Below are 20,385 nucleotides of genomic sequence, written 5' to 3'. Positions count from 1 at the left end.
GCAGCACAGCTCGACCAATGGAATTTGAATTTGGCAAGCTGCCGATTTAACTGCAACTGTAAAGGGTATCGATACTCGATAGACTATTTCAAAATATCTGGCAAGGCTTTTAGCGATAATTTGCCTTAAATCTCAAACTTACGGCCACTAGCTTATAAAAGTCATAATTTGATCAGTTCGCAGTGCTGATCATAAATATATATACATATACTCTATGCATTGTTAATTTTAAATGAATGCAGCATATGCATATGAAAGAAATTGCGTACATATTAATATTTTATAATTCAATTGCATTGAAAGTCGACATTTATTTTTCTGTTTTTTTTTTTTTATTTCATTACAATTAGCTTCAAACTGTTTTTATTATATGTTTATTATTTGATATTTCAATAAAGTTGCCAGTGTTTCCACCTTGTATTTATAAACAATTATTTACTCATTTCTTTCATTTCGTGTTTTTTTTTTTATACACTCAAATACATTTTATTTTGTTGTTAATCAGTAATCAGTACAAATCGCAAAAATATGTTGATTTTTTTTTTGTTTCTTCTTCTTGTTTTATGTTTAATTATACTATTAATGATCAAAATATTGAAAAAGGCACGATTCCTAAAAAGAAACTCGAACCTCTCGACGGTTCATAAATAAAATAAATCGGGCCACAATTTGTTGGTTTCTTTTTGTTTGTCATATAAAATTAACAATTACAAGCTTAAATGTTAATACGCTTAAATATTAATTGTAAAGTTAGATTTAAAATAAAAATATATATATAAAAAAAAATAATAAACATACATATAAGAAAAACACGAAAGAATTGACGGCAAACAAAAATTGGGCGTAAGTCCATAAAAGTTAACAAAATCAGTTTGTTTTTTTAGTTTTGTTTTTTTGAAATTGGCATAAATTCAGTTTTGCTGTTTTGTTTATGTTTTTGGATCGTTTAGCTAATAAATACATTGCTAGCTTGCATGGACATTAATAAATTAGACGATCCGAAATGTCGTTGCCAAATACTTAAGTTACAAATTTAAATGAATTAATCATATTAAGTATTACATTTTCATAATGTGCTGCTGCACGCGCAAATCTTGCATTCCAAAAGCATTTCATGTGACATTTTCAACAATTGTTTTTGCTTGGCTTTAGAATATTTGCGATTTTGGAACTCTGCACAGATGAAATATATTTGAATAGTGGATCGTTCGTTGATTTCAGTTGATTTCATATAAGTAAATAGTTTTTAAGATTTGTTTGTAGATCGTTTGCTGCGTTCTTTGATTAGTTGATGCGTGTGGTTCAATTGTTGTTTGTGCGTTCCAAATTTTGTTGCTTGTTTTGGCTGTTTAGCAATGGAAGCTGTTCCTGTTGTTGTATAACACGTACATACAAGTACATATATAAAATCTAAAATGTATATATATATATATGTATTGCAAGGCACAATTCGTTTGCTATGTGTATATATAGTTTATATAAAACTTTGACTTAGTTACGAACGCGTTTCAATGGCAGTTTGGCTTTTCTTCCAAGCATTTTGTTTTTGTTGTTTGTTAAATGTTGCACGCGCACCGTTTTTTTCATTTTTTTTTTTTAGAAGCTGCTTCATTTGTGTGGCTGGTGGGCTCGGAAGGGGGTAGGCGGGTAGGGGGCACAAGCGTGTCGATAGCAAACAGTTAATAAGGGGACAGTCGGTTGTTAAATGGCAAATTTCACTAAAGAAAGCAATGGGCAGACGTTACGAATTATTTGCCCGCATAGATGGGATTCTTGAAGGTGGATGTGGCCTGTTTGTATATAGGATTCTCGCCCTGCAATATCAATGATAATAATTATATTGGCAATTGTTGAAATGGACTCAATGTGCTTACCGTGTCCCATTTGGCGTTCATGCGCTCCTTCTCGAAGCGCGCGAATTCGCGACGATCGTGTATGGTGGTGAGGAGCTTCCAGAGCAGCAATATGGCCAGGCCAATTAGGACAATGGCCGCAATGACGCCAAGGACAATGCCCAGCATGAAGACCTTGGGCGGGCATTCCTTCTCCTCCTGGGCATGCACAACCAGTTCACCCACTTCGCTATATTTGAACGTAAATTTGCAATCGTCCTCATCGAAGAAGACGCACAGCTGCTCATCCTTGTGCTCATCGATCTTGACCTTCTCAACGCCAACGGGCGTGAATGTTGTACAATTTTTGGCACAATCATCGCCATTCTTTAGCTCGCCCGTGTGATACATTTGACACTGGACGCAGTCCTTGAGCTCGTGACAACGGCCCGAGCATGTGGGGCATTTGTCACAATATTTGCCCGAATAGCGGCCATCGTCGGTTGATTTGCATTTGCAGACGCCGCACTCGCAGGTGCCATGACCCGAACAGATCTCACCGCCGTTCGGTGGCATGCACGTGTCCGTTGACGTCTGGCAGTCACAGCTGTTGCCCGTCCAGCCGGGCTTGCATACACAGCGATTGCACTCACAGATGCCGTGATCGGGCCCAGAGCATAGCAAATTCTTTCTACGCTCACAGCTAAAGTTCTCGCACTCACAATATTTGCCCGTGATGATCTCCTCGGGATTGGCACGCTTATGGCACTCGCATTCGCCGCACACACAACTGCCGCGACCATTGCATTCGGCGACACTCGTATCATTGCCGGGACGGCACATATTTACGTTGGCATTATTCAAGTGCACATCCAGCATGGAGCACTCGCATGTGTTGCCGAAATGCTGCTCATCGCATTCACAGATGCCGCACATGTACGTGCCATGGTTGTGGCATTTTTGCGAGTGGATCTCGTAGCCAGTGGAGCCGGCATGCTCGCAGGGGCACGAGCACAGCATCTCCAGGTCAATGATCATGCTTTCATTGATGCCCACCGGATAGATTTGAATCACCTGAAAAATACGGATCAGTTTGAGCATACCGTTCACCATGATCAGAAACAATCAGTTGAGTGCTCCAGACGGGACTGCCCGACTAGAAGATTCTCTCATAAAATCGATATTTATCGAAACGAGCTCCTATAATTCTCATAATATGCTTAAAATCGTATCTTAAAATCGATATTTATCGATATGATGAAAATGGAAGAAGCTGTCGATAAAAACAGAACAATATCAATACACAATAATTGATATTTGAAATTTCAAGAGTCCAAATGGACGAACAGATAGCAGACAGACAGATGGGGCTATTGATCAGAAGTTCATCTACTTTTTGGAGTGAAAGAAGCCGACTTCTGCCTACAGTTATTACCCGGTTTGATTGCAATCAATGCATATACAAGTTATTTATTCTCATTTGGGCATTGTTCCATTCCTAGGAAGGTTTACTCTGTGAAAGGAGCACAAGAATTTGCGACCATCTCTTGAATCTGTTCGCTGCTTAAGACATTTGCTAAAGTCAATTTCTACGAAAACATCATTTGAAACGATTTACAAAACCTGATTCCAGTCACGTGGATTGGCTGGGCATTTGGTGACCGTTATTTGGGCGGTGAAGGTGACCTTGTCGCCGACCTTGAGACCGCTGCACTTGTTCGTTTTAATCTGTGGTCCATTGGTCAGACAGCTGGACAAATACGTGATCTTAACATCACCCATGGCATTGTCCTTCATCTCCACCGACGAAGAGATTTTCTGTGAAATTGCAATAGAATGCTCGTTTATATTTATAAAAACATCAGATATGCATATTGAAGCACTTACGCTATATTCCTCGCGCACCAGATCGACCACATTGGACGAATCATTGGACAAAATGGCGCTGGATGAGCCCTCAATATGTCCGGACAGCTTTTGATAGACGGAATACTGATTCTGTGTGACGGCAAAGATAATGTTGATCGCATTCTGTTTGACCTTTTGATTTATTTGCGATATGCTCGGATAATCCTGTATAATCGAATGCGTGTACATGCCCTGGCCATTCAAATGGCATTCGCCATCGTTGGGCGTTATAACGCCACCCAATTTACCATCGCCGGCATAATGGAAGCCCGCATCCGTCGAGAAGACAAGCAAGCGTCGGGCCTGCTCCCGCCAGCCAACCTGTTGGCGACAGGCAATCGCCTGCATGATGGCATCGAAGCCGCCTTCGGGTGCATCCAAATTGCCAGAGACAGCAGCCTGTTTCACCTCGTTCTGTCCATTTGTGTGTGCGTGTGTGTGGTAGTTTAAAAAATATATGAATTAATCAAAAAACATATAATCCAATGCGTTTGCTGTGGTGCATTTATTAGGCAGGCACACTCCTGCGTACGTTTTTTTTTTTTAGTCGTAAGCGAAGCGTGTTCTTAATTTCAATTTCAATTTCGATCTGGACTTATCGATAACAGCAATTGATAATAATCGTTTACTTATCGATTAGTCTTTAGTTGGAAGCAAGGACATTTTATAATTTAGTTGAGATTTCTGCATTTCGTTTATCGATAACTGTTGCCGATTTGTTTCAGATAGATTCCTTTCTATCGTTTATCGATAAATGTAGTTGATTTTGGCGAGATTCCTTTCTCATGGCCAGCAATTAAGCAAACTACCAATTATCGATAACATATAGAAAAAGTGGTTAAATCATTTGCCAGTTATCGATAAATTATCGATGTGAAATGAGTCTCAAACTTCGACAATGAATCTCATAGAATTTGCAGTCTATTACTCTTTAGATTTTTAAGAGTATAAACTTGATTTGATTGATTTTCTGCTGTTATCGATAACTTATCGAATTTCGAAAATCGATCGACGGTTTACGATCACGCCCAAAATTGAAGGTGACATAATATGTACTTTCACTTTTGTCTTTCGATTGGAAACAACGCTCGAAACAGTTCTCAATCTTCCAGTGGGCAAGCGTCTACCGATAAGATTGCCAACCATTTATAGTATATATCATATCGACAAGAGTGTGCCAGGGACAATGCAAAACAACAAGACAAAGCTTTGATAGAGGTTAACTAAAGCATTGTGGCATGCGGGCGACAGGGTTAAGCATATGAAACGACGAACTACGATCTTATCGAATGTGCAAAATGTATTAAGGTTAGGAAGTTCCAAGACCAATGCAAGAAATGCCAATGCCAAATGATATTTATATTAATAATTAATAATAATAATACAACAAGTTATGTGAAACCAAATAAAACAAATGCAAACGAAACACAATAAATAAATCAATATTATCGTAAAAGAAAAATGGGCAAAAACAAATTCTTTGAGGGTTAGCAGCTAAACGAGATGTCTAAAAATGTATTGGACGGTTCTCAGATTGGATTAGATGGAACGGTTCTGCATCTAGTTTTTTTTTTTTTTTTTTTGTTGTTTTTAATTTTGGGCAGTTGACAACTTACAGAGAATCTATATGTGTCCATGCTCAAGCCCATGATGTTACGATAGCCATAGGGAGCATCGCATTTGGGGCATGGCTCCTCCAGGCTAAATTTTGTACGAATTTTGGTTTACCAAATTTTTTTTTTCAGATTTGGGGGTTTTTTTTTTTTAGTTTAAAGCAACAAGCAACCGATTTTTCACAAATTTTCATACACATATATAGATCGGAAAGAAAAAAGTATATAGAGAGCGCAGGAAAAGAGAGAGAGAGAGAGACAGAGAGAGAGAGTGGTGAGCATATATGTATATGAGAAAAACTCAAAAATACAAAAGATAAAAAAAAATAAATAAATAAACTAAAATAAAAGTAAAAGTAAAAGTGGCCAGATTGTTGCAAATACAGCAGCGTTGCCAGATTGCTGAGTGCACAGTCTGGCAAACTTGATGTGCTGCACACTATGCTGCGCCGCCACATTTCATTATTACAACATAATTACAATTATATATATATATATATATATATATATATATATATATATATGAGTGCAACAGTCAAATGCCGTACGATATGGATAGATATATATGTTTACCGTTATACATTAATGTGCGAATCGAGAATCAGAAAAGGCAAAAGACAACATTCAACGTGCGTAAACGATCTGGCAGCACGAATATACCGCACGTGTTAAGTTGGCTGCGCCGGAAATCAAATAGTTGCTTGGCCTTTGGCTTTGCTGATTTTGGATTCAAACTTAAAACAAAATCACAAACACACACACACACACACACAGAATAATACAGAAATGTAGTACCAATGCTTATGCTGATATAAAGAAGTTAAATAATTACATGAATACATAGTACGTACCATAGCTAAATATGTAATAGATATATATGTATATAGATATGACAAAAAGGCACATACAATACGATACGATACGATACGATACAATACGATACGATATATATGTATATAGAGAGAGAGAGAGAGAGATGCGAAAGATACGATAGTTAGGCGGCAAGGCAACAAGGGAAATAAGATAGCAGATGGTATTTTAATGGGGCAAACACACAAAATGTAATGTAAAGCTAGAGTTGTGATATGTGTAGAGTGCAACAAATGAGATATGTATAAAGTATATATATATATATATATAGATTAATTGGGGTCTTACAGAGAAGCTTTCGGTGTTATTGCTCAGTGGCATGTGATTGCGGTAACCATAGGGGGCCTTGCAGTTATCGCATGGATGCTCGAGTCTGTACAGATAAACAGATATACATATATACACACATATATATATATATATATATATATATATATATATATATATTGGTATGCATATATGTTATCGAACAGTTGTCGTAGGTTGATTGATGGTGATTTTGGTTGTTGTTTTTGTTGTAGTTGTTGTAGTTTAATCATTAGATCATGATTATTTTGTGGCGTTAGTTTTGGTATTTTGTTTGTTTCGCATAAAAGTAAAAATTAGGTAAAAGTTGGTTTGTTTTCAATTAGTCATTATAAAGAAAGAAAGAGCATCAAGCTAAACTATAATCAAATATATCAAAAATATGTGAGTGCCTAGTCGGCAGTGCCCGACTAGCAGATACCCTGAACCCAAACAAGCCTTGGCCCTAATCTACGCTTGGCAAATGCTTTTCCTGTTCGCTTCGGTGTTTGTTGTCCGATCGTTAGGCAATTTTTTGGATCGGAGATGCTTTCTTCTTCTAATCAGTTACATAAATTGACACAAAATCAATATATCCTTTACTTGGTTCAGGGTATAAACACATAAGAACTGTTATTTTCGGCTAGCCGAAATTGTCAATGAATTTGTTCTCAATTAGAGGAAGCATAGCAAAGCTTATTATTGTCAAATGGAAATGGCCAAGAGAACAAAGTTTTTTTCAATTATTCCCATTTTCCTATATTTGGCTTGAATAGATCATAAGCTGAGAGACTTACGGACTGGAAACAAGTGTCAATAGATTAGATATATATATATATAGATATATGCTATCTGGAGTCGGACAATGAAAATCTCTGAACGGACATACAAACATTAATAGTTAACATTATTCAAATGCAATTTCAGTAAAATTTGTTTAAGAAGCGAATGTTTTTGTTCAAACTCTTGTTAGAAGAGACAGAGACAGGGAGAGAGAGAGAGTTGATGAGTATGTAAACATTTCTAAAATTGAGAATGAATAATTTCTAAATTTTGCGTCTTATCCAATACGTAAAATCAATAGACACAGCTATTAATCATATACATAATCATCATACATACATATATAAAAGTTTAAGGCTTAACGTTTACATTTTTGATTTCAACGAAATCGTGACTAATTGCATTCGAATCCATCGAACGGATTCATCAAAGTCTCATAGTCATAATACTTAAGAGTCTTATCAACTTTTAGGGCTAATCAAAAGTTGAGATAGCTTTTTGGGGCATAGCACTCACTTTTTGGGTATCGTGGATACGTAGGGCATCAGGACCTTGTCCACAAACGAGCCGAAGCCCAAGCGGAAATTGGATGTGATGCGCTTCATGGTCTCGGAGAGTTTGTCACCCAGTGCGGATAGCTTCTCTTTGTCGTCCTCCATAGACTTCGAAAGATCCATCAAGTAGTAGAGATCAACGGGATAGTCCTCGGCCTGTGAGTAGCTCACATCCAGATTGTGAACCTCATCTAAAAAAAAAACGAAAAAAAAGGTCATTTATCGATGCAATGGCAATCGATTAATCGATAACTTACTGATGCGCAGCTTGAGGCTGACACGTTGCGGCTTTATCTGGACTATTTCACCGGCGGCAGCTGCGCCGCCGACTGCTGCTGAGCCGGCGGCACCGGAACTCGAACTGAAACCGGAACTGGAGCCGGAACTGGAGCTGGCGCCATAGCTTGAACTGGAGCCGGATGCACCGTAAGAGCCAGACGAGGAGCTTTGTCCATGTGCACTGCTCTGGTAGGAACCACCGGATACATATTGTCCGCCCGCCCAAGCGGCACCTCCGCTGGCCAATGTCAGATCCTTGTTAATCAATATACGCTCCGATGTATCCGGATTCCAAATGAACTGCTCCGGACACACTTCCGCCTTGGGCGTGTGCAAAAAACAACGCGGCCGATCACCATAATCGGGCTTCATGCACCAGCCGCAATTCTGTGTCTGTATGCACTCATGGCAGGTCACCTTATTCACGCACGGATTCTGCTCCAATTTGGCCGGCGACTGCTGTGATCCTTGGCTGGCGAGCGTCGACTGTTGTTGGGCCAATGCCGCTGGCAAATGCGTCGCTGTGCTGGCCAGGATGCACAGCAGTGCCACATGCAACACCTGCAACAGTTGCGGCTGCAACATTGCTCTACGTATCTTGCGGTGTGCAGGTGCGAATGCGGCGGGTGTTGCTCTTGTCTCTCTTCTCATCGTCTCTCTCTCTCTCTCTCGCTCGGCGTGTCGCACTGTTTTGCTCTCTTTCTAGCTGTGTTGGTGCCGTGCTGTGGCTCTTTCGCTCTAATTGTTGTTGGGGGTGCGAGAGTTTCAGGTGCAGCTGCTACAATAAATCAAATTTCCAGTTGCAATTAAATCAAATTCAATAATACGACTTGTTTTAATACTCTCACAAAGTGCATAACGAGTCACATAGGTTTTTAGCCACGCCCACTTGCGGCCTTAATAACAGCTCACAGTTTGATAGTCACTGCATTTACAGTCTCAGAGTCACCGAATTATTAATCAAGTCCTGTTCTAAGCTGTTCGTACACTATGCATAGGGTATTGCGCTGTCGGTTACACCCGTCTGCAGCTTTCTTACTTGTTGTCAACTAGTTCACGAACATTTTAATACGCGTTTTTTTTTGGGTATAAAAACATTTTTTATGTTTTTTAGATTTATCGCCTACAAAATTGTATCTTATTTTTTTTTACATATTTATGAATTATTTTTATCCGTTTTTTTTCGCGCTTTCTGGGTTTCATGGGCCGAAATTAAAAACTATTTCGCAGACACCAACAGCTTTAATACCCTTTCATATTGCAATTGGTGCAAAGAGGGTATGCACATTTTACTTCGCTTAAGCGTATTGATAAACAATTGGGCGTAAGTGGGCGTGGCTGGCAGTCAAACAACTTGTAAAGCTTTAAGTGCTGATATTTTAAGGAAATCATCAATAAAAAAAAAATCAACTTGATTTAAATTTACATGAAATAAATTTTAAGATACCAAGATTGGACATTGAAACCATGTAAATCTTAGATTTAAGCTCTAGAGAATAATAGAATACTTCAAGTGTAAATTATAATCAATTTTCTTAGTAAAAACCATGAATGTGTACTGAAAGTTTTGCTACGATTTTCACAATATCCCAATATATATGCGATTCCAATTGGATTTCGCATTCTGATATGAAAACCAGTTTGCAAAAGCTCTAACCTTGAGTTGCCAATGAATGCGTATTATTTATTGAAAATAATATTTATATTAGTTTTTTGACAAAAGTTGTCATTGTGTTGAACCAAAAACTGAACATATTACACATACAAATGCAACTAGTACGTCCAACTTTCGTAAGGGTATAACAACAAACATCTTGCTCAGGTTTGCCGTTACTTTGCCCTGCCCCGTTATGCCTCATGCCTAAATGTATTTCTCTCGCAAGGCTGTTGTTGTTGTTGTTCAGCTATAGAATCAGCGTCGTTTCTTACGAAGCGAACGAATCGAAAATCAAATTGGATATGACTCATCCTCTACGCTTTTGGCTGCTGTCGGATGAGTGTAACAAAACAAACAACAACAATACAGAACGCACACATACGCACAGAAAAAAACACATGCTTGCTCTCGTATGTGTTCAATGAATAAGGGCCAAAGGCATTGAGTAATAAGACTCAATAAGCCTAAGGCAAAATGCTTCTCACTTTGATGATGAGTGATAAAATGTCAATTATTGCACGTAGAGAGAGAGAGAGAGCGAGAGAGAGAGAGAAGAAAAGGTAACGGCGGTTTAGCTTGTGCTTGCACTGTTAATGGCTATTCTTGTGCTCTGCGAAACGTTTTTTCAAACATAAACAAAGAGGGCGCCGCTGCCAGGACAAGCTCCCCCTACAGTAAATATGCTCAACTTTGTGTTATGTATGTTTTGTAAATGTGTTTTTTTTTTTTTTTTTTTTTTATTCACCACGGCTTGAGTCATGCAGCGACTGCGCTGACGTCTTCCGGGCACGAATGAATAATCAATCGCCTTGCAAACTTGACACTGGAGACTTGAGAGTTGGATGTGTTTTGTTCAGTTGGTTGTTATTCATGCCTCTAATTGGAAAAAAAAGGGTGGCCATTTGTGGAGTTGTGCAGATGGTTTGGTATCTAAATATAAACAACTGGAAGGTGTGGGGGGAAATGCAGTAATTTGCATGAGTAGAGAGCAAAGAACCGAATTTGGGCGCCCACAACATAAGTCAGCATATGCACACACACACACACACACACACACACACACACACACACATATTTACTCGGTTGATATGCATGTATTGGTTTTGGCCTCGTACGATCGCCCACCACAAGCATCAGGCGTGCGGGCAGGCAGGCAGGCAGCCGGGCGGTCGTTCGGCCAGGCAGCGGCAACATCTGCGCTACATAATGTGGGCGTACAAGTTCCTCACACACCAGCCCATAAGCAGAGATAAACACAGCTACGCAAACATGCATGCACACACAAGCCCACACACACACACACACACACGCACGCACACACGTACATACATACATACATCTATATGCAGGGCAACAACAGAGCGATCCAATTGGATCTGCAACTCCTTGTGCGCAAAAGTAAACACGGCGATAGGGGGCGCTACTGAGTGCTGCTTAATGTAATCAGTTTGACGTTTGATCGCAACTTTCCAAGTGTTGCCACCCCAATCGAAGAATTAATGCCGTGCTTTGTTCTTAAGCTCCAGCAGCAGTCGAAGTGGAGGATATTCATTGGCACTCAGCAAATAACGCGCACACACGCACACACAGATTCAATATAAACGCAAGCATATTTATTTTTGTACATATATATATATATATATGTGTGTGTGTGTGTGTGTGCGTTGGCCGCGTAGTCATCGTCATCGTCAATGAAATCATCAACACGAAGACTTCCCTTTGACCAAGAATGCAGTCAAAATTTCAACATTTTCTTACGTAACACAACTTCATTCACATTATTTCACGCACACTCTAACACTTTTTTGCATTTATTTCCAATGATTTATGCATTTTCAATTAGTAATTCTACAAAATAGTTCCATCAGGGCGCGTTGCTGTGCTTTTATTTTGATTTTACGCACACACTTGTGGAGTTGCCCACTCATGCACACACATGTATTCACACAAGACCGCAAGCACATACACAATTACAGCGCAATTGCAATCAGAATTTACTTTTATGCACTTCCTGCATACCGAACACTGTTGCTTACAAAAGCAACAAATAATTTTACAATAAAATTAATAAAAATAAAAAAATAGCTGGCAAAAATATTTGTGATAATTACTTTTGGCGACGACTCCGCACTGCCACTCGATTATCAAACAACTGAAGCCGTGTGACCACACTTAAATAACAATAAAATGTGCAAGAAGTGTGACCAGCTTGTGGCACTTACTTGTTCTATGCAATTAATTTGTTATCGAAATCACGATTAATCGATATTGTGCTTTCAGTAACCCATTTGTTAACGATCGAAGGTAAATCAATAAAAATTAAATTATGCTTAATATCAAGCTGATGCAAGTCTGTTTCAGCTATCGCTTTTGCCATTAAATTTGCTTAAACATATATAAATATGTATATAATTAAATAAAACATTCAATTTATATAAGCAAGCCTTGACTTTATACTTTTTTTTCAAAACATTTCAGCTTTTCAAATGGCAAATACAACAAGCACTTAACCGAGATGATGCTAGTATTTCATTGCACAGTGGAAAGGCGCTATTAGAGTGACCATACTACCAAATACTAGAAAAGCCAGCAAGCCAAATAAACCAAAAAGAACAGCAATAAAAAAACGCGTCGATGTGAATGTAAATAAAAGAGTGTCCATAAATTTCGTTTAACTGGTCAAAAATACATAAAAACAAAGCAAGTGAAGTCATCGATAGCCAACAGCAAACAAAACTAAAACGAAACAGAACGCGCACAAAGAAAGCAGCAACAGCAACAACAACTTTGCTTCTTGTTTCTTTTTCTTGTTTTTGTTTTTTGTTTTGTTTGTTTTTGTTTTTTTTGCAAAGAGTGCCGTCAAGAAAAGGGGGCGACGCCCGCCTCGTCGCAGCATGGAGGACTTCGACATCGATTTGGATCTGAACTTTGTGCAACTGAGCCGGCAACAGCTGCTCCAGCGCTATACGAACGCCGTGCGCCAGCTGCGCCGCCTGGCCGATGTCAATTACGGTGTGCGGCCGCTGAGCTTCGATAATTATGTGATCTTTCAGTATTTCCAACAGCGCAGCCCCATGCCACTGTACAATGCGTCCAACAGCACGCCGCTGATGGCCTATCTAAAGCTGGAGGTGCTGCATCATTTGCTCGATCGCCGGCGCAAAATCCTCTGCTGGCTCTTCTATCTGACGCTAATGTCGCTGTGCGTTGTCGCATATCGCTACGAGACGACAAATGGGGCGAATAACGGACGCATGGTGCAGTCGCTTGTGTATCCGGGCATGCGGATGTGGCGTCGCATGACCATGCCGCTAATACAGCGCTTTCCAAGGCTAACCGAACTGTATGACGAGTCCTGTTTGATGGGCAATCCGTTCTTTCAGGTCGAGGATCTCAGCTGCGGCCCCTGTGCGGATGTGGAGCACGTTTGGCTGGAGAGCGATGAGTGCGCCCAGCTCTATGTCGATGTTGGTCACAATGTAACCACACTCAGTTACCAGGAGCAGGCACAGGAGCCGGCTACCCTAACTGGTTATAAGCAGCTGGCGCTGTTGCAGCATTGCCGCAAGCCAACGGAGCATATGCCGTATACGTTTCGAAGCAATCAGCATGGCTTTGATTTGGCCGACTTTTACAAGATCTATGCAAACAATTTGAAGATATTCCAGCGCGACGCATACCGTGTACACTCCACCAATCAGGGTGTGCACAATCTGGAGGATCTTTTCGGTCAGTTCAATAGCAGCAGCTCGGCCGATGATGATGTGCTCGGCGCTAGCGCAGCATGGTCAACGCATGCCCACAATCTGTGGCGCTGCAATCGGATGCTGCCCGCCCGTTTGTTGCGTCCCATATTTGCGCGACCTTTGCGCTTGCCCAGCATGGGCGTCGCCCTGGAACGTTATGTGGCCATCGATACGGCCCAGGCGCCGGCATATACGCTGCCCGAAACCGAATGCCCCAATGTCTATGTGCATCAGGCGGTCGGCACACGCTTCATCATACTGCGTCCGACCAGCGAATGCCGCCAGCGCTGTCGCACGCTCTCCATGCGCCTCACCCAGTCCTTTGTGCGTAAGTACGGATCGTTGCGGCCTACTCAATGGCTAACTAGATTCATATTGTGACCCTCTTGCTTGCAGTTACCTACAATTGGCTGTACTGGAAACCGATTTCGGCGCCCGATCCCATATCGGAGAGCATGTCCATTAGCCTCATCGGCTCCTACTGTTAAACTGGAAGAGTCCGTGCCACAATTGCCACAAGCCCGCCCTACCATCAATCTCGTCATCCTTGTCATTGTCAACCTTTCACAATTCTCAGTCAACATATATTTTCTTTTTTCTTTTGTTAAATTGCCATGCCAAAATTGTTCCAACAAATTTATGTCGCTCAATTTGGAAAGAAAAAGAACAACAACAAGAAATGGGCAGCAGCTCGATTAGCGCTAAGTTCCATGTACTATTTTATAATGCCTGTCCCAATATTATATAGTCGATAAGTTGTGCCCGGCGAATGCCCCAACATTGTTCCACATTCTGTGTTCTGATCTGTTGGAAAAGTTGTTATCATTTTTCGTCAACAATTGCATTTATGTTCAGCTCTAAGTTTGCACTTTTTATTTCAAAATCCATATAAATATCTATATATATATATATCTGACATATAGAGTATATATATATATATATATACATATGCCGGCATAGAAATTGTATATATGCTTTATTTGAGTTCCCGTTCGATTTGTTCAATGCAAATGTTTGCCAAATTGACTATGAATTAATAAATTCTGCAGCTATATATAAATATATATATATGCATAACTTATTTATAACAATTTCAAGCGGAATATCCAGAAGAAAACTTTGATTTTTCAGTTCTATTCGATGGGCTTTCGCATGATTCTTCCCATATAAGATGCCAGATCGATTCTCAAGTTGTTTAACTGAATGATATATATATATATATGTGTATATATCTTCGAGATCGTAAAGAAATATCTATATCACGGCTCTACGAATCACAAGAATCTGTATTTCCTAAATGGCACAGTTTGCAATGCACTAGACTTCACAGTTTTAGAGCCACAATCAAGAAAAATATTCTCCAAACTGCCTTCAGATTCAAATCGGTCAACTATATCAATATATATATATATATATTCACTGCCTGATGGCTTTAAATACGGAAAGATAGAGACAGAGAGAGAGAGAGAGAGAGAGAGATAGAGACAGAGAGAGAGAGAGAGAGGGAGAAAATATTTACTATATAGCTTAGGGATATTTCTCTATCCGTCTGTTTGTTTATAAATATTGTTTAATCTAACCCGTTTTTTGGCGCAGTGTTCACATTTATATGAAGTTGAAACGTTTACGAATATGAAGGCAAAGCAGAAACAGAACAAAAGTGTGAGAGCGAGCGAGCGAGCGAGAGAGAGAGAGCACGTTAGCAGCTGTTACCCGTCCTTGCCCGAGCCTTTTCGGAATTGCCGCTCTCAGTACACCTGATATTATAAGTTTTAATACGTTTTTAAGTCGAGCGCTTGAAAAATGTCAAATTGCAAGTTTTCCGCCCATTTTGCGTACTTGAAAGTGGTTTAAATGAAATATTACCAAGCCAAAGACAACTTGGAGTCCCTCATTTTTCACCCAATTTGGTGAAATGCATAAATGTGTTCTATAATGTATTTCGACAAAGAGCTGAGCTTAATGCCGTTTCAATAATAAAACAAAGCTTGAAGTGAAACTTTTACACCCATTTTCCACAAGTTGCGGTGGATTAGTCAGTGAATCGGTCAATCAGAACAGTTTGGCGCATATGTTTGGATACAAAACTAGACATCATTTATTAGATCCACTTGGGTCTTGGCTGCAATTCAGGAATCTCCGGCCTGGGTCAGCGCATCGAAGTAGGAGCCCATCATCAGATCGGCGGGCGCAATGCCAAACGTTTGGCTAAGCTGGTCGACAATGGCCTGGCCCTGTTCGGGCGTCTGTTCGGGCCGCAGACACACCTCGAACTCCATGAAATGACCCAAATCCTGCACCTCATCCATGTGAATGCGCGTCTGTTCGTATAGGAAGAGCTGGCGTCGTTTGGCCAGCACGCCCAGCGCACCGTTCGATTGACGCAACATCTTCTCCAGCACCGCGGGCTCGTCCACCTCGATTTTGTTGTATTTGGAGAGCTTGGGCCCGGCCACATCGGGCCTGTCGTAGTAGACTAGCTGGGAGCGTGCCGGCGCCTCCAAGTAGCGCAGCTTCAGTCGACCGCCCTTTGGTGAATTGAAGAAGACATCGCGCTGCACAATTAACTCGCCGGCGGCGCCGCTCAGCTGCCGGGCAATGCCCAGGCGACGTTCAAACTCTGCTGTGCCGCCGGGTATGCGCGCCTTGATCTCCACGTTGCGCTCATCGGGCGCCACGGCTGGGTCGCACATGTTGCTAACGTTGGTTGCTTTGATCTTCACTTGTCTGATTTGTTGAAAGAAATGCCTTAATTGCATATATATAACGCATAGAAGCCCGTTTTACCGGCCTCTTTGTGCTTTTCGATCGGCGTACACGCGCGCGTTTTTCTATCGTTATCGATAAATGAGACGAGCCGCATTCGGTGTGGCAGCACTTTGCTAACTTTCGCAATTGGTGTGTACACACTGTGCGCCGCTTGGCGCCAAAATGCGCTCTTTTGAAAGCAGCTAATGTTATTGTGTGAATCTATGCCATATACTTGTTAAAGCTTTTCAATTTTATATATTTACTTTTGCAATCAAGTATATGCCTATTTAAATCGTTGATTTATATAACACAATAATCGTTTCGAAAAAATCTAGGAGGGATACCCTGTGCCCGGCATGTACGCAAACACACGCACGCTTTAAGCAGCGGAAGTTCGGCTGTTGCTATGCCCAAGAATACCCTGTATATACTGAATGTGCGCATGATGGGCCACACAGATCGAATACGCTAAGCATCGTTATATTATATATTCTCATATATATTACTTTTAGTAAAAATACTTGATTTTGTATTTCAAATGTTAATAAAGATCGGACTTGAAACACCCCAATTATTCGAGAATGCATTTTCCTAGGGTGGGTCGGAGAGGAGAAACAGCGTATGACAGCTCTGCGCTGGTTACAGAGTATCTCCTAGTCAGACGCTCTCTACTTGAGCAGGTTTACTTGTTGGAATGGACATAGGGTATTTATTTAAATTTATTATGATATATACATATATACCTACATATGTGAGCGTTAATATACATATATGCATGTATGCTTGAAAACTTAAGCTAAATATAAATGTACATACATACGTACATCTATTTCTAATACACTAAACTCAATAGCAAATGGTCACTTACATATACATGTGCATATATATGTACGGGCCTGCACATACACGCCCGTCTGTGTATTACGTATGTATGTATGTACACATACATACATACATATACGAGCACGCGAAAACGTGTTCGTTTATATGTATGTATGCATGTATGTTTGTATGTGCTTACACACAGACACATATGCAAATACGTAGGTGCAAAAGCAACAAACAGCAAACCCAAAAAACATATGTAAATAAAAAAAAAATCAACAACAACAACAACAACAAGAAAACACAATGTGTAGACAACACACACAAGTTGCATAGTCTCCTGGCCGGGCCCCGTTTCGTGGCGCGCAATGGCACACGGTAGGTAAGCAGGCAGGCAGCGGCAGCGGCAGAGGGAAAGCGATAGGCAGAGCAGAAGGCGTCAGCGGTGGCAGCGGCGGCGGCTATGATGACGACGCCGCGCGCGCAACGACTTTGGCAGCTTAATACACACACACACCGAGCGACCGAGAGGCGGCGTTCGTGTGCCCTGGGCGTGTCACAGTGTCAGCGGGCGAACGCGTTGGCGGTTGGGGGGCCGCAAGCGGGTGTATTGCCATCTACTTCCCATTTTGAAAGCTTTTGCGCTCGTTTCGCTCGTGCGGACTTCGGCTTTGGTGTTCGGCTTAGAGCCGAATAGCTTCGGTTGGTGTTCTTCTTGTTGTTGCTGCTGTTGCTTATTACCCTGCATGTTTGAAATGGCAATAACAAATTTACTTTTAATTTGCCACCACCTATGCCCAAAACCACCCCACCCCACGCCCCACCTCTCCCCCCACCATCGAAAAACGGACGACACCTACATTTTGTTCTCTGCACTATTCGGGCTCGCTCCACTGTAGCACTGGAGCGGCGCCCTCTAGCGGCTAGTAAAAACCCACTTTCCCCCACCCACAACAAAAACAAAAAATTAACCAACTGTCAGGTGCAGGGTGGCAACCATAATAGTTGTTGTTTATGATAGGTTGGCAACACTATAAATCGATATTGAAAATAATTACAAGCTTTTGGTGCAATTTTTACATACATATTTAATAGGCAATAAATTGCGTATAATCACTTATCGATTTGATTTAGAGCAAAGCATTTAGGCAATTATAATGCAATTTAACGGGATTTCATTAAAAAATAATGCTCGTAAAGGATATCATTTTTTGCAAATACATACATACATATATGCAAAAGGCAAAAGAAAGCCGGCGAGGACAGCCCATGTATTCCTGCACAGTTGATCAGGTCATGTCCTTGCTCGCTGGCTCCGATCAAAACGGAGTTGAACTCTAAATGGACAGCCCCTGGGAGGGGCCACTATCAATTCTTCTTCTTCTTCTAGTGTATCCACAGCACATGCATATGTACATATGTACATGTGTATATGCATGCATATGCATGCACAGATCAAGTATGTTTAACTTCTTGAATGCCTTCACCCACTTGTGAATATTGCGACAGCTCGGTGCTAGGTACAGACCATCTCCAAATTACATTGTTTTCTTCTGTAGATAACATGTTTGTGTGTAAATACATGCATACATATGTACATGTATACATGCATATGTATGTATAGCGATTACGAAACATTTTCTGTCCGATCGTCAAGAACAGCTCGAAGTACAACGGGATTCCCGTCCCCTTGCTTGTTTATAAAATGCAACTTTCTGATTAAATCGTTAGAAGGAAAAGATTTTAAAGTTGAGCTCAAACACACATACACATGCTATACACATACCTACATGTGCATGTATTTATGTGTGCATGTTTACAGTTGGCCCTGGAATTTATCGATAACCGATATACACATTACACATCGCTATTTACATAGCGACTTTGTTGGCGAATAGCAACATACCTACATACATACATATGTATATATGTATGTACATACATACACAGCGCATCAATTGTGTGTATGTATTTATTTGCTCCATGATCATTGCACTGGATATTTGATACTCTCACAACGGCAAACGCCGTGCACGCCGGGAATCAAACCAATTGCTCAGTAGGCCACATTAACAGATAAGCTGCCGCTGAGCTACACAGGTACCTTGCCTTCCCCCCCCCCCCCCCCCCCCTCCCTTCCTTCGATGACATACCTCGCATTTTGGCAGCATTCCTGTTGCTCATTCTTCTTCATTCAACGAACATTCAATTTTCTTGTGTGTATCTAGAGAATTATTAACTATGTTCGTAGAAATAGATACATACATCTACACATACATATGTATGTATGTATGTGTGTTTGCTTGTATTGAAGCTTTTTCGAGCGAGTGAACGGATATCAAACAACAACAAAGAAAAAAACAACAACAAAAACCCGTATCCGACCAACCGGCATACATATTTATGTATGTACACGCTCAAATGCGTGTGCATGTGTGTGTGCAAGTACACAAACACAGACACTCACACAAAAAACAGATACGAAAATTTAATGCAGTTTTCTCGATTTTCTATGTGGAATTCTCCGTTGTCGCTGCCGCAGTCAGCGTCTGCGCCGGCTGACAGCGGACAGACAAACAGCGACGACGACCTTCGCTGCATCGCGTACTTTTGTTGTTTCTCTTCTTCTTCTTCTTCTGCGTTTGTTGTTGTTGTTGATGGTGGTGTTGCCGCTGCCGCTGCCGCTGTCGCTGCTTTTGATTGTTGCTGTTGTGGCCCTCAGTTTGGTGGCCGCTGCGCTGCCGATGGCACAAAATGTATTGGCCATACACATACATACATAAATATATTTGAATGTGTGTGTGTGTGTGTGTGTGTGTGTATGCTGGTACCTTTTTGTATGTATCTGTTATGTGGCTGTAAATGCTCCCCTCTAGTACGCCCGCTCCCGCACTCTAGCGCGCGTTCTCTCTCTCTCTCTCTTTTATGAGCTCTCTCTCTAGCTGTACATATGTGCATGCATACATACGTATATATTTTTGTGCTTGTGTGTGTGTAACCAGCTGCGACTTTAAGTTGTTGTTGTTGTTGCTGCTGCTGCAAATTCGCTCCCAGCTGTGAATGTGCCTGCGTGTGTGTGTGTGTGAGTGTGAGAGTTTTGTATATTTGAGAGATACTTTGACCTTTTTTTCCCATCAAGAAGACTTGAGCTGTTGTTGTTGCTGCTGCTGCTGCTGCTGCTGGCGTTGCCACCGCAGCCGCAGAGAGATCATTGCAGATTATACAGGGCACGTAATTTAGTATATAAGCGTTTATCTAAGTACATAATATCTATATGACTGT

General features: G+C 40.9%; 3 protein-coding genes across 4 annotated transcripts; 1 reads left to right on the top strand and 2 right to left on the bottom strand.

The window, feature by feature from the left end:
• Nucleotides 1-786: 786 nt before the first annotated feature.
• On the bottom strand, nucleotides 787-11,950 carry LOC115769042 (integrin beta-PS). 2 transcript variants are annotated; one of them, XM_030713747.1, is made up of 8 exons: nucleotides 11,893-11,950; nucleotides 8,103-8,902; nucleotides 7,808-8,036; nucleotides 6,512-6,596; nucleotides 3,720-4,154; nucleotides 3,456-3,650; nucleotides 1,875-2,906; nucleotides 787-1,814 (listed from the first exon to the last, which is right to left on the bottom strand). In XM_030713747.1, exons 2-8 carry the CDS (start codon nucleotides 8,773-8,775, stop codon nucleotides 1,749-1,751), a joined length of 2,715 nt encoding a protein of 904 aa, XP_030569607.1. In that variant the 5' UTR covers nucleotides 8,776-8,902; nucleotides 11,893-11,950; the 3' UTR covers nucleotides 787-1,748. The 2 variants fall into 2 exon arrangements, with proteins under 2 accessions (XP_030569607.1, XP_030569608.1); XM_030713748.1 differs by lacking the exon at nucleotides 6,512-6,596 and adding an exon at nucleotides 5,357-5,441.
• A 309-nt stretch (nucleotides 11,951-12,259) lies between these two features.
• LOC115769065 lies at nucleotides 12,260-14,439 on the top strand. Its single transcript, XM_030713779.1, has 2 exons — nucleotides 12,260-13,855; nucleotides 13,924-14,439. The coding sequence occupies exons 1-2, from the start codon at nucleotides 12,676-12,678 to the stop codon at nucleotides 14,013-14,015; spliced, it is 1,272 nt and encodes a 423-aa protein (XP_030569639.1). The 5' UTR covers nucleotides 12,260-12,675; the 3' UTR covers nucleotides 14,016-14,439.
• Nucleotides 14,440-15,464: 1,025 nt separating this feature from the next.
• On the bottom strand, nucleotides 15,465-16,344 carry LOC115769046. The gene has a single exon (XM_030713755.1). It carries the CDS (start codon nucleotides 16,284-16,286, stop codon nucleotides 15,657-15,659), a length of 630 nt encoding a protein of 209 aa, XP_030569615.1. The 5' UTR covers nucleotides 16,287-16,344; the 3' UTR covers nucleotides 15,465-15,656.
• Between the last annotated feature and the right edge of the window lie 4,041 nt (nucleotides 16,345-20,385).

The sequence above is a fragment of the Drosophila novamexicana genome, unplaced genomic scaffold, assembly GCF_003285875.2.
Source record: "Drosophila novamexicana strain 15010-1031.04,08,12 unplaced genomic scaffold, DnovRS2.1 tig00002241-arrow-arrow-pilon, whole genome shotgun sequence".
Taxonomy (NCBI): domain Eukaryota; kingdom Metazoa; phylum Arthropoda; class Insecta; order Diptera; family Drosophilidae; genus Drosophila; species Drosophila novamexicana.
Note: the sequence above shows the minus strand (reverse complement) of the source record. Positions and strands in the feature narration are given on the sequence as shown.

Excerpts from the sequence above, each read along its gene's own strand:
- LOC115769042 (XM_030713747.1), bottom strand. The coding sequence starts at position 8,775 with ATGAGAAGAGAGACAAGAGCAACACCCGCCGCATTCGCACCTGCACAC. Across the intron at positions 6,597-7,807 it reads GTATCCACGATACCCAAAAA|ACTCGAGCATCCATGCGATA; the intron begins GTGAGTGCTATG and ends TTATCTGTACAG. Across the intron at positions 3,651-3,719 it reads TGGTGCGCGAGGAATATAGC|AAAATCTCTTCGTCGGTGGA; the intron begins GTAAGTGCTTCA and ends GCAATTTCACAG.
- LOC115769046 (XM_030713755.1), bottom strand. The coding sequence starts at position 16,286 with ATGCAATTAAGGCATTTCTTTCAACAAATCAGACAAGTGAAGATCAAA.
- LOC115769065 (XM_030713779.1), top strand. The coding sequence starts at position 12,676 with ATGGAGGACTTCGACATCGATTTGGATCTGAACTTTGTGCAACTGAGC. Across the intron at positions 13,856-13,923 it reads CCTCACCCAGTCCTTTGTGC|TTACCTACAATTGGCTGTAC; the intron begins GTAAGTACGGAT and ends TCTTGCTTGCAG.